Source organism: Hemitrygon akajei, chromosome 15 (genome assembly GCF_048418815.1).
Source record: "Hemitrygon akajei chromosome 15, sHemAka1.3, whole genome shotgun sequence".
Taxonomy (NCBI): domain Eukaryota; kingdom Metazoa; phylum Chordata; class Chondrichthyes; order Myliobatiformes; family Dasyatidae; genus Hemitrygon; species Hemitrygon akajei.
Window position 1 is genome coordinate 3,684,336 of NC_133138.1, and position 15,526 is coordinate 3,699,861.

The window sequence follows — 15,526 nt, forward strand, 5'->3', positions numbered from 1 at the left end:
TTACTCAGAGAGTGGTGAGTGCGTGGAATGGGCTGCCGGCAACAGTGGTGGAGGCGGATATGATAGGGTCTTTTAAGAGGCTTTTAGATAAGTACATGGAGCTTAGTAAAATAGAGGGCTATAGGTAAGCCTAGTAATTTCTGAGGTAGTGAATGTTCGGCGCAACTTTGTTGGCCGAAGGGCCTGTATTGTGTTGTAGGTTTTCTATGTTTCTAAAATTTTAAAAACTGAATTACAAAGAGACTTGGGAGTCTTTGTGCAGGATTCCCTAAAGGTTCATTTGCAGGTTGAGTCTGTGGTGAGGAAGGCAAATGCGATGTTAGCGTTCACTTCAAGAGGTCTAGAATATAAAAGCAAGGATGTTATGTTGAGACTTTATAAAGCACTGGTGAGGCTTCACTTGGAGTATTGTGAGCAGTTTTGTGCTCCTTATCTTAGAAAGGATGTGATGAAACTGGAGAGGGTTCAAAGGAGATTCACGAAAATGATTCCAGGATTGAACGGCTTGTCATATGTAGAGTGTTTGATGGCCTGTACTCGCTGAAATTCAGAAGACTGAGGGGTGACCCTATGAATGGTGAAAGGCCTTGAAAGAGTGAATGTGAAGAGGATGTTTCCTATGGTGGGAGTGTCTAGGACCAAAGGACACAGCCTCAGAAAAGAAGGGTGTTCATTTTGAACTGAGATGAGGATGAATTTCTTTAGCCAGAGAGTGGTGAATCTGAGGAATTCTTTGCCACAGGCAGCTGTGGAGGCCAAGTCTTTATGTATAGTTAAGGCAGATGTTGATGGATTCTTGATTTGTCAGGGCATGAAGGGATACAGGGAGAAGGCAGGAGATTGGGGCTGAGAGGTAAATTGGATCAACCATGATGAAATGGTGGAGTAGACTCGATGGGTCAAATAGCCTAATTCTGCTTCCATATATTATGGTCTTACAACAGGTGGTGGTGACAAATCAAACATCGAGATTGTGATCTTAGTTGGGACAGGAGTCATCGCCGTTTTCTTCTGGATTCTGCTCATCCTCATCTTCTGTAACGTCAAGCGGGTAAGATTCCTGGGGGTAAGTAGCTCAGACTGGCACTTAATTTATTCAAATCTCAGAACTTCTGCATGCTTCCACACTGTTAATACGTTATAAAACCTCAGGTTTGTGAAACTTCCTCCCCATTGCTTTCTACCGGCCTCAGTCCCCTTCTAAAATGTGGGACCTCCAAAATGACAATATGAAGGACCTCCAAATCTAATCCCTCCCTTCAAAATAAGCAAACCAGCCTCTCCTCCATGGACTCTGTCTACACCTTGCTGCCTCGGTAAAGCAGCCAGCAGAATCAAAGACCCCAGCACCCCAGACATTCTTCCTTCTCCCATCAGACAGAACATACAAAAGCCTGAAAGCTCATACCATCAGGCTCAAAGAAGCTTCTATCCCAGTGTTAGAAACATAGAAAACCTTCGCACAATACAGGCCCTTCGGCCCACAAAGCTGTGCCGAACATGTCCCTACCTTAGAACTACCTAGGCTTTACCCATAGCCCTCTATTTTTCTAAGCTCCATGTAGCCATCCAGGAGTCCCTTAAAAGACCCTATCGTTTCCACCTCCACCACCGTCACCGGCAGCCCATTCCACACACTCACCACTCTCTGTGTAAAAAAACTTAGCCCTGACATCTCCTCTGTACCTACTCCCCAGCACCTTAAAACTGTGCCCTCTCATGCTAGCCATTTCAGCCCTGGGGAAAAGCCTCTGACTATTCACACGATCAAGGCCTCTATATGATGACGGATGGGCTCTTGTCCTCACAATCTGCCTCTTATGACCTTGCACCTTATTGTCTGCCTGCACTGCACTTTCTCTGTAACTGTGACACTTCATTCTTCATTCTGTTATTGTTTTCCCTTGTTCTACCTCAATGCACGGTGTAATGATCTGATCTGTGTGAACAGTATGCGAGACAAGCTTGTCACTGAACCTCAGTACGTGTATTAAATAATAAATCAATACCAACCAATACCATCTGGTAGAAGGTACCTACTGCCAGGCTCAAGTCAGCTTCTATGCCGCTGTTGGGATTCAGATTTATTGATCACATGTACATCAAAACATACGTCATTTGCATTTACAGCCAATCCAACGATGTGCCGGGGGCAGCTTGCAAGTGTTGCCATACAATCCTTTGCCAACATAGCATACCCACAATGCTCAGCAGAACAACACAGAACACAAACATCAAAACAACAACAGAAAAACAGGTCCCTTTCCTCCATCCCACCCATTCACATGAACAGTCCTCCAACTCCAGAAGTGCCCTCAGGGGCTCCAGTGTCTCTTGAATGGACCTCCCAAAAACAAAAAGATAGACTCCTGATTTCACTGTCTAGCTTGTAGTGACCTTTGCACTTTCTCTACCCTCACTGCACTTTCTCTGAAACTGTGACATTACACCCAATGACCACTTTATTAGGTACCTCCTGTAAATAATAAAGTTGCTACTGAGTGAAAGTTTATGGTATTCTACTGCTGCAGCCCATCCACTTCAAGATTTGATGTGTTGTGCATTCTGAGATGCTCTTCTGCACACCACTGTTGTAACGCATGATTAGTTGAGTTGCTGTCACCTTCCTGTCAGTTTGAACCCGTCTGGCCATTCCCCTCTGACCCCTCTCATTAACAAGGTGTCTTTGCCCACAGAACTGCTGCTCACTGGGTATTTTTTTGTTTTTTCTCACCATACTCTGAAAAATCTAGACTGTTGAGTTTGAAAATCTCAGGTGATCAGCAGTTTCTGGGATACTCAAACCACCCCGTCTGGCACCAACAATCATTCCACGGTCAAAATCACTTAGATCACATTTCTTCTCTATTCTGATGTTTAGTCTGAACTACAACTGAACCTCTTGACCATGTCTAGATGCTTTTATGCACTGGGTTGCTGGCACATGTCACTCCACTCTTTAAGAAGGGAGGAAGGCAAAAGGAAGGAAATTAGAGGCCAGTTAGCCGAACCTCAGTGGTTGGGAAAGTGTTGGAGTCTGTTATTAAGGTTGTGGTTTCAGGGTACTTGGAGACTAATAATAACATAAGTCAAAGTCGTCATGGTTTCTGTGAAGAGAAATCTTGCCTGACAAATCTGTTAGAGTTCTTCAAGGAAGTAACAAGCAGGATGGACAAAGGAGAGGCAGTGGATGTCATTTACATGGATTTTCAGAAGGCGTTTGATAAGATGCTACACACAAGTCTATTTAACAAGATAAAATCCTATGCCATTATAGGAAAGATACTGACATGATAGCGGGGTGGCTGACAGGCAAGAGGCAGCAAGTCAGAATAAAGGGGGCCTTTTCTGGTTGGCTGCCAGTGACTAGTGGTGTTCCTCAAGGGTCAATACTGGGACTGCTACTTTTCACATTGTTTATCAATGATTTAGATAATGGAATTGATGGGTTTGTGGCAAAGTTTGCAGATGATATGAAGATAGGTTGAGGGGGAGGTAGTGCTGAGGAAGCAATGCAATTGCAGAAGGACTTAGACAAATTGGAAAAATGGGCAAAAAAGTGGCAATTGAATAGAGTGTTGGGAAATGTATGATTTTGATAGAAGGAACAATATTGCGAAATGTTATCTAAATGGGGAGACGGTTCAAACATCAGAGGAGCAGAGGGACTTAGGAGTATGTGTGCAAGACTTCCAGAAGGTTAATTTACAGATTGAGTCTGTGGTAGAGAAGCCAAATGCAACGTTGGCATTCATTTGAAGGGGAATGGAATATAAAAGCAAGGAGATAATGCTGAGCCTTTATAAGACACTTGGAGTATTGTCAATAGTTTTGGGCCCATATCTCAGAAAGGATGAGTGCAGAGGTGGATGTGGAGAGGAGGCTTCTTAAGGTGGAGCTATCCAGAACTCAAAATTGAGCAGTGACCTTTTAGAACAGAGGAATTAATTTTTTTAGTCAGAGAGCAGTGAACCTGTAGAATGCTCTGCCACAGACTGCAGTGGAGGCCAAGTCCATGGGTATATTTAAGGCAGAAGTTGATAGTTTACTGATCGGTCAGGGCATCAAAGTACATGGTGAGAAAGCAGGCGTATGGAGGTTAGTGGGATCCAGGATCAGCCATGATGGAATGGCAGAACAGACTCAATGGGCTGAATAGCCGAATTCTGCTTCTATGTCTAATGGTCACATGATTGGCTGATTAGATATTTGCATTAATGAGCTGGTGTACCTAATTACGTAGCCACGGAGTGTAGGTTCTTCATTCTGTTTTCCAGTTTACCTCCTTGATACACTTATGTATGGAATTATCTGCTTGGATCACGTGCAGAATCTTTTCTCTGTTATCTCAGTGCATGTGACGTTAATAAGCCAGTTCCAGTTCCATCTCCCTGTGCAGTGTGTAATTCCACCCTCCTGAGTTTCAGGGAAAGGTTGAATGGCTTAGCACTTTATTCCCTGGAGCATAGGCGAATTAGGGGAGATTTGATAGAATGTACAAAACTATGAGGAGTGTTGATGGGGTCTGTGCAAGCAGGCTTTTTGCACTGAGGTTGGGTGAGACTAGAAATAGAGGTCATGGGTTAAGGGTGAAAGGTGAAATGCTTAAGAGGAGCTTGATGGGGAACTTTTTCACTCAGAGGGTGGTGTGAGTGTGGAATGGGCTGCCAGCACAAGTGGTGGATGCCGGTTTGATTGCAGCATTTTAGAGAAGTTTGGATAACCATATGGATGGGAGGGGTATGAAGGGCTTTGTGCCCTTCAGTAGTAGGTTTGGGGCAAGCTGTGTTGGAGCCAAAAGCATAGTGACTTTTGTAGTCTGCCCCCAGGACATCCTTGGGCTGTGTTCAAAGTTCAAAATAAGTTTATTATAAAACTGCATATTGTATACGTCACCGTGTACAACCCTGAAATTCATTTTCTTGCGGGCTTTCACAGTAAATATAAAGAAACACAATAGACTCAATGAAAAGCCGCGCACAACAAAGATGGGAAAACAACCAAAAGACAGCAAACTGCAAATACAGAAAAAAACAATAAGTGTCGAGAACGGGGTTACTGGGTGGCACAGCTCGAAAGCTGGAAGGGCTGACCCCATGCCGAATCTCATTAAATAAATAAATAATATGAGATGAAGAGTCCTTGAAAGTGAGTCCATAGGTTGTGGGAACAGTGCAATGTTGGGGTGAGTGAAGTTATCCCCTCTGGTTCAGGAGTCTGATGGTTGAGGGGTAATAACTGTTTCTGAACCTTCTGATGTGAGGCTCTTGTACCTTCTTCCTGATGGCAGCAGTGAGAAGAGAGCATGGCCTGGGTGGTGGGGGTCCCTGACGATGGATGGCAGCAGTGAGAAGAGAGCGTGGCCCGGGTGGTGGGGGTCCCTGACGATGGATGTCAGCAGTGAGAAGAGAGCGTGGCCCGGGTGGTGGGGGTCCCTGATGGCAGCAGTGAGAAGAGAGCGTGGCCCGGGTGGTGGGGGTCCCTGATGGCAGCAGTGAGAAGAGAGCGTGGCCCGGGTGGTGGGGGTCCCTGATGGCAGCAGTGAGAAGAGAGTGTGGCCCGGGTGGTGGGGGTCCCTGACGATGGATGGCAGCAGTGAGAAGAGAGCGTGGCCTGGGTGGTGGGGGTCCCTGACGATGGATGCTGCTTTCCTGTGACAACACTCTTTGTATATGATGCAAATGACACCCTCACTATGCTTTGATGTTTCATTGTAGATGTGACAAAGCTACTCTTCTCTTAGACAATTGTCAAACCCTTCTGGGGAGAGATATCATCAAACATACAGTATTTGTTCAGATAGCAGCTGAGCCTGACAATGTTTCTTGTTGCAGACCAATCCAGCCGACATCAAAACCGGATACCTGTCCATTATCATGGATCCAGGTGAGGTACCTCTGGATGAACAGAGTGAGTACCTGCCCTACGACTCCAGCAAGTGGGAGTTTCCTCGGGACCGACTTCGGTTAGGTGAGTGTCCTTCCCTCTGGTTGTCAGCACAACTTGTTCGGCCTGTTTCTTCACTGCTCACGCATGTGTTCCCTCAGGAAAGACGCTGGGTCATGGAGCCTTCGGGAAGGTGGTAGAGGCTTCGGCCTTCGGAATCGACAAGAGCAGCAGCTGCAGGACTGTAGCTGTGAAGATGCTGAAAGGTGAGTCTGAGTGAATTCTCAGTGCCGAACACCCGTCAGACAAGCTTTCACTTCCTCACCAGGGTGTGTGTGTGTGTGTGTGTGTGTGTGTGTGTGTACACACTCTCTCAGTGCCAAACACCCGTCAGACAAGCTTTCACTTCCTCACCAGGGGGTGTGTGTGTGTGTGTGTGTGTACACACTCTGTCAGTGCCAAACACCTGTCAGACAAGCTTTCACTTCCTCACCAGGCTCTGTGTGTGTGTGTGTGTGTGTGTGTGTGTGTGTGTGTGTGTGTGTGTGTGTGTGTGTGTGTGTGTGTGTGTGTGTGTGTGTGTGTGTGTGTGTGTGTGTGTGTGTGTGTGTGTGTGTGTGTGTGTGTGTGTACACTGTCAGTGCCGAACACCCTTCAGACAAGCTTTCACTTCCTCACCAGGGTGTGTGTGTGTGTGTGTACACACTCTCTCAGTGCCGAACACCCGTCAGACAAGCTTTCACTTCCTCACCAGGGGGTGTGTGTGTGTGTGTACACACTCTCTCAGTGCCAAACACCCATCAGACAAGCTTTCACTTCCTCACCAGGGGGGGTGTGTGTGTGTGTGTACACACTCTCTCAGTGCCGAACACCCGTCAGACAAGCTTTCACTTCCTCACCGGGGGGGTGTGTGTGTGTGTGTGTACACACTCTGTCAGTGCCGAACACCCGTCAGCAGTTCACCCCCTCACCAGGGGGGGTGTGTGTGTGTGTACACACTCTGTCAGTGCCGAACACCCATCAGACAAGCTTTCACTTCCTCACCAGGGGGTGTGTGTGTGTGTGTGTGTACACACTCTCTCAGTGCCGAACACCCGTCAGACAAGCTTTCACTTCCTCACCAGGGTGTGTGTGTGTGTGTGTGTGTGTGTGTACACACTCTCTCAGTGCCAAACACCCATCAGACAAGCTTTCACTTCCTCACCAGGGGGTGTGTGTGTGTGTGTGTGTGTGTGTGTGTGTACACACTCTCTCAGTGCCGAACACCCGTCAGACAAGCTTTCACTTCCTCACCAGGGTGTGTGTGTGTGTGTGTGTGTGTGTGTACACACTCTCTCAGTGCCAAACACCCATCAGACAAGCTTTCACTTCCTCACCAGGGGGTGTGTGTGTGTGTGTACACACTCTCTCAGTGCCGAACACCCGTCAGACAAGCTTTCACTTCCTCACCAGGGTGTGTGTGTGTGTACACACTCTCTCAGTGCCGAACACCCGTCAGCCATTCACCCCCTCACGGTGTGTGTGTGTGTGTGTGTGTGTGTGTGTGTGTGTGTGTGTGTGTGTGTGTGTGTGTGTGTGTGTGTGTGTGTGTGTGTGTGTGTGTGTGTGTGTGTGTGTGTGTGTGTGTGTGTGTGTACACACTCTCTCAGTGCCGAACACCCGTCAGCAGTTCACACCCTCACCAGGGGGGTGGTGTGTGTGGGTGTGTGTACGCACACTCTCAGTGCCGAACACCCATCAGCCAAGCTTTCACCCCCCTCCCTACCTCATCTACCCTTCCCTGACCTCTTTCCTCATCACCATATTCAGCATTGGTTACAGACACTGCGCTGTGGTGAACAGGAAGCCTCTACAACACCACTTGAGCCTGCCCGCCGTCAAGAGCATCCATACAGAGAGGTGTCGGGAAAGGGCTGTAACATCATGAAGGATCCCACCCACCATGCACACCCCCAGTCACCATCAAGTACACATCACCTGTAACACAATCAGTCTGTGTTACCTGTGTTTTATAGGATGCTTTTATGGAGTTATATTTATTGTGTTGTTTTTAATTTTTTAATATTCTTTATGCTTATTGTTTTTTATGCAGCATCCAGTGAAATGATCATTTTGTTCTCCTTCACACTGGTGTACTGAAGTATGACAATCTTAAATCTTGAATCATCCCTTCCTAATCCTTCTGCTCAACCACCACAGCTTTTCCTGTGCTCCCCCCACCACCTACACACCCTCTCCCTCTCCCCATCTCAACGTTCAAGTAAAGATTAGCTTTATTTGTCACACGCACATCAAAACAGACAGTGAAACGCGTTGTTTCTGCGACCAATGCAGTCGGAGGATGTGCTGGGTGCAGCCCGCAAGTGTTGCAGTGCTCCTGGCGCTAACATAGTATATCCACAACTTACTCACCCTAACCTGTACATCTGTGGAATATGGGGGGAGACCAGAGCACTTGGAGGAAATCCACATGGTCATGGGGATAAAGTACTAGCTCTTTACAGACAGCAGCAGGAATTGAACCCCGATCACTGGTTCTGTTAAGCATTACGATAGTCACTTCATGCTGTGACACCTCACAGTGCTACCATGTCAGCACACCATTTTAACCCCTCCCTTGCTGCACTTGCACAACCTCGTACTGATGTGGTCGACACTGACCAAGTGATCCAGTCAGATCCTCAGTTGACGTCAGACCTACATCCAGTAATCTATGACACCATAAATGTCTGCTGCCAGTCACTTCCCACAGTGTTATCCTGACGTAAAAGGCTATGTGGCTACAACATCATTGAGGCTTCCGTCGGTTCGGGTCTACCGTGGGGTCTCCAGCTCCAGAGATTTCCTCTGGGATTTACTTCTGATGCCTTCCCCATGTGTGGGCATAGCCACAAGGTAGTGTAGGTTTGAGATCAGGGTTTTAAGGTGCCAGTAGCCTGCCTTTGCCCCTTCTTCTGTTAGAAGAAATGGTTTCACTGGGCTTAGTAGCTAAGGCACACGTGAAGGCCAGGAGCTGAACTTGGTTGTCAGAGGCTGTTTGAGTTGCTTACAGGAGCATTTAATAGGTAGTAGGAGCTTGTCCCCATCACCACCCCTAGCTATAACAACCTTGAGGAACCAATAACCTCACACAAAATGCTGGGGGAAGTCAGCAGGTCAGGTAGCATCTATGAAGAGGAATAAGCAGTCGACATTTTGGGCCAAGACCCTTCATCAGGACTAGAAGGGAAGTTCAGCATGCCCCTTCTTTTCCAGTCCTGATGAAAGGCCTCAACCTGAAATGTTGACCATTTCCTTGGATGCTGCCTGATCTGCTGAATTCCTCCAGCATCTTGTGTTGCTCTGGAGTTCCAGCACCTGCAGAATCTCCTGTGTTTATGGTTACAAGGATACCCATTGAATACCAATCCTACCCGTGGCACTTGTGCAGAGGCTGGTGGGTTCAGTGGGTTGTGAATCCCATTAAAACATTAAAATTGGAGAAGTTTTAGAGAGGATGCAGAGGAGATTTACCAGGATGCTGCCTGGATTAGAGAGGGTGCAGAGGAGATTTACCAGGATGCTGCCTGGATTAGATAGGGTGCAGAGGAGATTTACCAGGATGCTGCCTGGATTAGAGAGGATGCAGAGGAGATTTACCAGGATGCTGCCTGGATTAGAGACCATGTCTTATGAGGAACGATTCAACAAGCTAGGGCTTTTCTCTTTGGAGCGAAGGAGAATGAGAGATGACTTGATATAGGTGTACAAGATGATAAGAGGCTTAGGTGAGTTGACAGCTAGAGTCTTTTCCCCAGGTGGGAAATAGCTAACATGAGGGGGGCAAAATCAAAGGTACATTTAATACTAGAGAAATGTGTACAATGTACATCCTAAAATGCTTTTTCTTTGCAACCATCCACTAAAACAGAGGAGTGCCCATAAAGAATGAATGACAGTTAAATGTTAGAACCCCAAAGTCCCCCAACTCCCCTCCCAATCACGCGTAAATTTGAGACTGACGCCATGCTGCCATTGGTGGAAATGTGAGGACTGGTATCCGTGGAGAGCAGTGACAATACTAACAAGGGTTAATGTGCTGTGATTCTTTGTTGTTTAGATGGAGCCACAGCCAATGAGCACAAAGCCCTGATGTCTGAACTGAAGATCCTCATCCACATTGGAAACCACCTCAATGTTGTTAACCTGCTGGGAGCCTGCACCAAAGCAAATGGTATAGTAACACCACAGGAGTAGATTTAGGCCATTCAGCACATCGAGTCCACTCTATTATTCCATCACGGCCGATGTATTATCCCTCTCAACCCCATTCTCCTGCCTTCTCCCCATAACCTTTGACGCCCTGGCTAATGAAGAACCTGTCAACCTCTGCTTTAAATATTCTTAATGACTTGACGTCCACAGCCGTCTGTAGCAGTGAATTCCACAGATTCATCACCCTCTTGATAAAGAATTTCCTCCTCATCTTTGTTTTGAATGGACATCCATGGCTGTGCCCTCTGGTCCTACACTATAGGTTCCCATGTCTGAATGAGCCTACCATGGGGCACCTTGTTTAACACCCAAATTCTCCTCATCCACTGCTCTGCCTTCGCCAATTTGTTTCATCATATCCTCAAAGTATTTAGTTAGGCTCTCCCCTTCCCCCTCCGCACCTTTTGTCCATCTCCCTCAGCTCCTTGACCCATCTTATTACACCTGACAGTTCCCAGTGAACCTCACAGATTGATAGGTGCCAAATGGCATGATTTTTAAAGAGATGTGATCTTCACATTTAAATGCCCTAGAGAAGAAGGTGGTGAGCTGTCTTCCTGAACCGTGTGTTTTCTGAACAAGTGAGGCTCCTTCATAAGAGTTGTAATTGTGGGTGATGTTTCTCTTGTAACCAGCCTGTCCTTATCCGCTGCAGGGCCCCTGATGGTAATCGTGGAATACTGCAAATACGGAAACCTCTCCAACTACCTGAGGAACAAGCGGGAAGACTTCATCCCCTGCCGGGTAACACCTGCCTTTACACTTTGTCTTTTCGCTGTGTTGCCAGATGTTGAATATGTTCAGTTTATCCAGCCCTCCCACCTTTCCCACAGAATCCCAACCCTCACTGCCTCTACCACCAGCCCTGGCGAGATTCCAAATGCTGGAACCATACGGGATTCAGATTTACATTTACTGATCACGTATACATTGAAACACGCAGTGAAATTCAAGACGTGTGTAAACCACCTACACAACCCAAGGACGGTCTGCAAGTATCTCCACACATTCCAGAGCCATTGCACCATTCACTCCCACAACAGCTAATATAAGAACGCATAATTTTTTAGGTGAGTGGAGGAAAGTATAAAAGGGGATGTCAGAGCTCAGTTTTTTTACTTGGAGAGTGGTGGGTGTGTGGAACACCCTGCCAGGGGTGCTGGTAGAGGCAGATACATTAGAGATATTTAAAAGACTGTTAGATAGGCACGTGGATGATAGAAAAATGGAGGGCTATGTGGGAGAGAAGGGTTAGATTGATCTTAGAGCAGGTTAAAAGGTTGATACAGCATTCTGAGCTGAAGGGCCTTTACTGTGCTGCAGTGTTCGATGTTCTGTGTTCAGCAGGACAACAGAAACAGCCACAATAAACAATAAAACAAGCCACTTTCCCACCTTCTTTAACACACACACACCGAGCCCTGTTCCTCCCTCCCTGCCCTCCCTCTCTCTCTCCCTCTCACCCTCTCTCTCTCCCTGCCTCTTTCTCTCTCCCCCTCTCTCTCCCCCTCCCTATCTCTCTCTCCCCCTCCCTATCTCTCTCCCTCCCTCCCTATCTCTCTCTCTCCCTCTCACCTTCTCTCTCTCTCCCTGCCTCTTTCTCTCTCTCTCCCTCTCTCTCTCTCTCCCTCTCCCTCTCTTCCCCTTTCTCTCTCTCTCCATCTCCCTCTCTCCCCTCTCTCTCCCCATCTCTCTCTCTCCCCCTCCCTATCTCTCTCCCCCTCCCTATCTCTCTCCCTCCCTATCTCTCTCTCTCTCCCTCCCTCTCCCTCTCACCTTCTCTCTCTCTCCCTGCCACTTTCTCTCTCTCTCTCCCTCTCCCCTTTCTCTCTCTCCCTCTCCCCTTTCTCTCTCTCCCCATCTCTCTCTCTCTCTCACACACACACACACACACACACACACAAAAAAAACACACACACACACACACACACACACACACCTCTCTCTCTCTAACTCTGACTCCAAGGCAGGCTGCTCCAGACCTCCCCTTGGCTTCAGACTCCTCACAAACTTCAGGCCTCCATCCTACCCAGAGAATCCCAAGTTTCACAGCCATCAGATCCTGGAACTGTACAGGATGGCGTGGCTGTACAGCATCTGAAAATGTACGTCCTCCATTTGCCCTCCCTGATGCATTGCCACCCTCTAAAAATGGAGGAGAACGCATCTGGAACATCAGATCGTAAAGAGGGTCATAAAGAGAGCACATTGGCCTTGGTAAATCAAAGTGTTGAGTACAGGAATTGGGATGTTATATTGAAGTTCTATAAGACATCGGTGAAGCCTGATTTGGAGTATTGTGTGCAGTTCTGGTCATCTACCGACAGGCAAGATGTCAATAAAATTGAAAGAGTGCAGAGAAAGTTTACAAGGATGTTGCCAGGACTTGAGGACCTGAGTTACAGGGAAAGTTTGAATAGGTTGGGCCTTTATTCTGTGGAGCATAGGAGATTGAGGGGAGATTTGATGGAGGTATACAAAATTATGAGGGGTATAGATAGGGTAAATGCAAGCAGCTTTTCTATTGAAGTTAGGTGAGACTAGAACTAGAGGTCATAGGTTAAGAATGAAAGGTGAAATGTTTAGGGGATCATGAGAGTGAACTTCTTCACTCCGAAGATGGTGAGAGTGTGGAACGAGCTGCCAGCTGAGGTGGTGGATGCACACCGTTTAAAGAGGATTCGATAACTACATGGATGGGAGGCATATGAAGGACTGTGGTCCATGTGTGGGTTGATGGAACAAAGCAGAATGAGAGTTTGGCACAGTCTAGTTGGGCTGAAGGTCCTGTTACTTTGCTGTGGTGTTATATGACTCTATCTTGTAGGACATCAGAAATCCAACTAGCCATTGTGGTCTGTTCCAAAAAGCTGCCCAATCAGTCCCCTCCTGTGCTTTTTTACCTCACAGCCCCACAGTTTCCAGTTCCATGAATAATAATTGGAATTGTGAGTAATATTACGGTTAACATAACGCTTTACAATGCCATCTGTAAGATTGGGGTTCAATTCCCAAAGCTGTCTGTAAGGAGTTTGTACATTCTCCCTATGAACACGTGGGTATCCTCCGAGTGTTCCAGTTTCTCCGATGTTCACGGGTTAGGATAATAAGTAGGGTTAGTAGCAGTAGTAGTTAGTAAATAGGTTAACTTTGTTAGGTTTGTGTTATGTTGGCGCTGAGAGCATAGTGACATTTTCAGGCTACCAAGCACAAATTGCTGATTTGATTTGATGCAAACAGCACACTTTTCTGTATGCTTCGATCTACACATGATAAAATAAAGTATATTTAATTCTCTTCTCAAATTCCAGTTAAATCTTTTCCCACAACACAGATTCCAGCCACTTTTATCATTAAAATTCTTCTCCGGGCCCCCCTTCACTCCATGTCCTTTGGCCAGTGACCCCTCCTGCCACTAGAAACAATTTCTCCTGATTGACTCCCTCCCAGGGCCCTCATTATTATTTATGAAGCCTTTACATGTGGATGTAAATGAAGAAACACAAGGTTTGGCTGGCTAAATTGGCTTGTTTCCCCTTCCTTCATTTTCCTGGGGGTGGCCTGGCTTCTGAAATGATATCCTCCTCTGTAGGAGAAACCCTGCAGAGAATAAAAGGCTTTCTGAGTGTTTGGAAGGGGAACAGTGGTCCTAACAACGCTGCAGAAACGTGCCAAGGGATTGCAGACACCGTTCTCGAGTAACTGTCCCCAGCACCAACTCAGAGATTCAAAACAATCCATTAACATTTCCTTTGTCTCCTTTCGCAATCTTGGGACAGGCAGAGAGCTTCACAGCTAACAAAATACTCCCAAACCCTGACAAATACTGTAAGGAAATATTTGTAAGTACAAATGCATGATTCGCCGAAAGTGGTCAGGCAGAAGACCGGATCAAAGTCTAGAAATCAACAGCTGATGGCTGGAGCCCTGAATCTGCAAGTCTCTACCAGTCCATTGGGAATGTCAAAGGAACCCTGTCTGATTTCCATGATGCCAAGCACAGACTGTTCTGGGGCTAGAGAACTATGTATGTGGGTGGAGGCAGGGAAGGGGTTTGTTTTGTTGTGTTCTGTGTTCATTTCACGGTATGTTTCGATGTACATGTAATACATCTGAATCTGAAACTGGTGTCATGGCAGACGGTGGTGAGAGGTGTTTGGCACACTGGCCTTCATCAGTCAGAGTCAGTGAATGCTGAAGATGGGATGTCGTGTTGCAGTTGTACAAGATATTGGTGAGGCTGCACTTGGAAGATTATGTTCCGTTTTGGTCACCCTGCTACCGGGAGGATGTAATTAAGCAGTAAAGTGCAGAGGAGATTAATGAGGATGTTGCTGGGTGTTGGGGTACTGAGTTATGGAGCAAGGTTGAGCAGGTTGGGACTTTATTCCATGGAGTATAGGAGATTGAGGGGTGACCTTACAGAGTGTGTAAAATCGTCAGGGGCAGACTGTGAATGCATATAATCTTTTACCTAGGGTTGTGGAATCAAAAACTAGAGGGCACAGATTTAAAGTGAGAGGGAAAAGATTTAACAGGAACCTGGGGCAATTTTATCACCCAATGAGTGATCTGTCTATGGAAGGAGATGCCAGAGAAAGTGCTTGAGGCAGGTACATTAACAAAATTTAAATGGCACTTAGACAAGTGCTTGGATAGGTAAGGTTTAGAAGGATATGTGCCAAAATGCAGGCAAATCTCTTTATTTATTTAGGGGTACAGCACGGAATAGGCCTTCCTGCCCCTTGAGACATGCCACTGTAGCAACTGTGGTGAACTACATATACCTGTCTGGACACGCCCCACCCGCTGACTGCTCCTGTAGCTCCTCCCACTGACCGTGGCTCCTCCCAAGGACCCCGGTATAAAGGCGATTGGAGACACCGCCCCGGCCTCAGTCTCCAGGATGCTGTGTGGTGGTCAATTGCTGCTTGTTCTTTCTTCCAGCCAATAAAAGCCTATATCTTGCCTCACGTCTTCGAGAGTTATTGATGGTGCATCAGCAACCCATAACCCCATTATCCCTAAACTAATCACAGGACAATTTACAATGACCTCTTAACCTACCTGCTGTTTTGGAACGTGGGAGGGAACCGGAGCACCAAGGGAAAACCCACGTCTTCCATGGGGAGGACACAGAGAGACCCCTTACAGGTGGCACTGGAATTGAACTCCAAACCCTGGAATGCTGCACTAACTGCTGTGGACTGACTTACAGTAGATAGGCATTGTGGTTAGAATGGACCAGTTGGGTTGAAGAGCCTGTTTCTGTTCTGCCTCTCTCTATGATTCTAAAGTGAGTTGTGTGCAGTTTTGCAGCTGTAAACAGTGACCAGTTCAACAGTTACTAGCCCAGGACACAATCATCTCTCACGTCCAGATTCAG

The 15,526-nt window shown here is 46.9% G+C and overlaps 1 protein-coding gene across 1 annotated transcript in view; it reads left to right on the top strand.

The window, feature by feature from the left end:
* Positions 1–15,526, top strand: part of flt4 (fms related receptor tyrosine kinase 4) — a 281,525-nt gene that overhangs the window by 217,514 nt on the left and 48,485 nt on the right. The window contains exons 16-20 of the mRNA XM_073067065.1: positions 945–1,066; positions 5,835–5,970; positions 6,048–6,152; positions 9,986–10,099; positions 10,796–10,884. Coding sequence (XP_072923166.1) covers positions 945–1,066; positions 5,835–5,970; positions 6,048–6,152; positions 9,986–10,099; positions 10,796–10,884 — 566 coding nt within the window. The remainder of the gene's footprint in view (positions 1–944; positions 1,067–5,834; positions 5,971–6,047; positions 6,153–9,985; positions 10,100–10,795; positions 10,885–15,526) is intronic.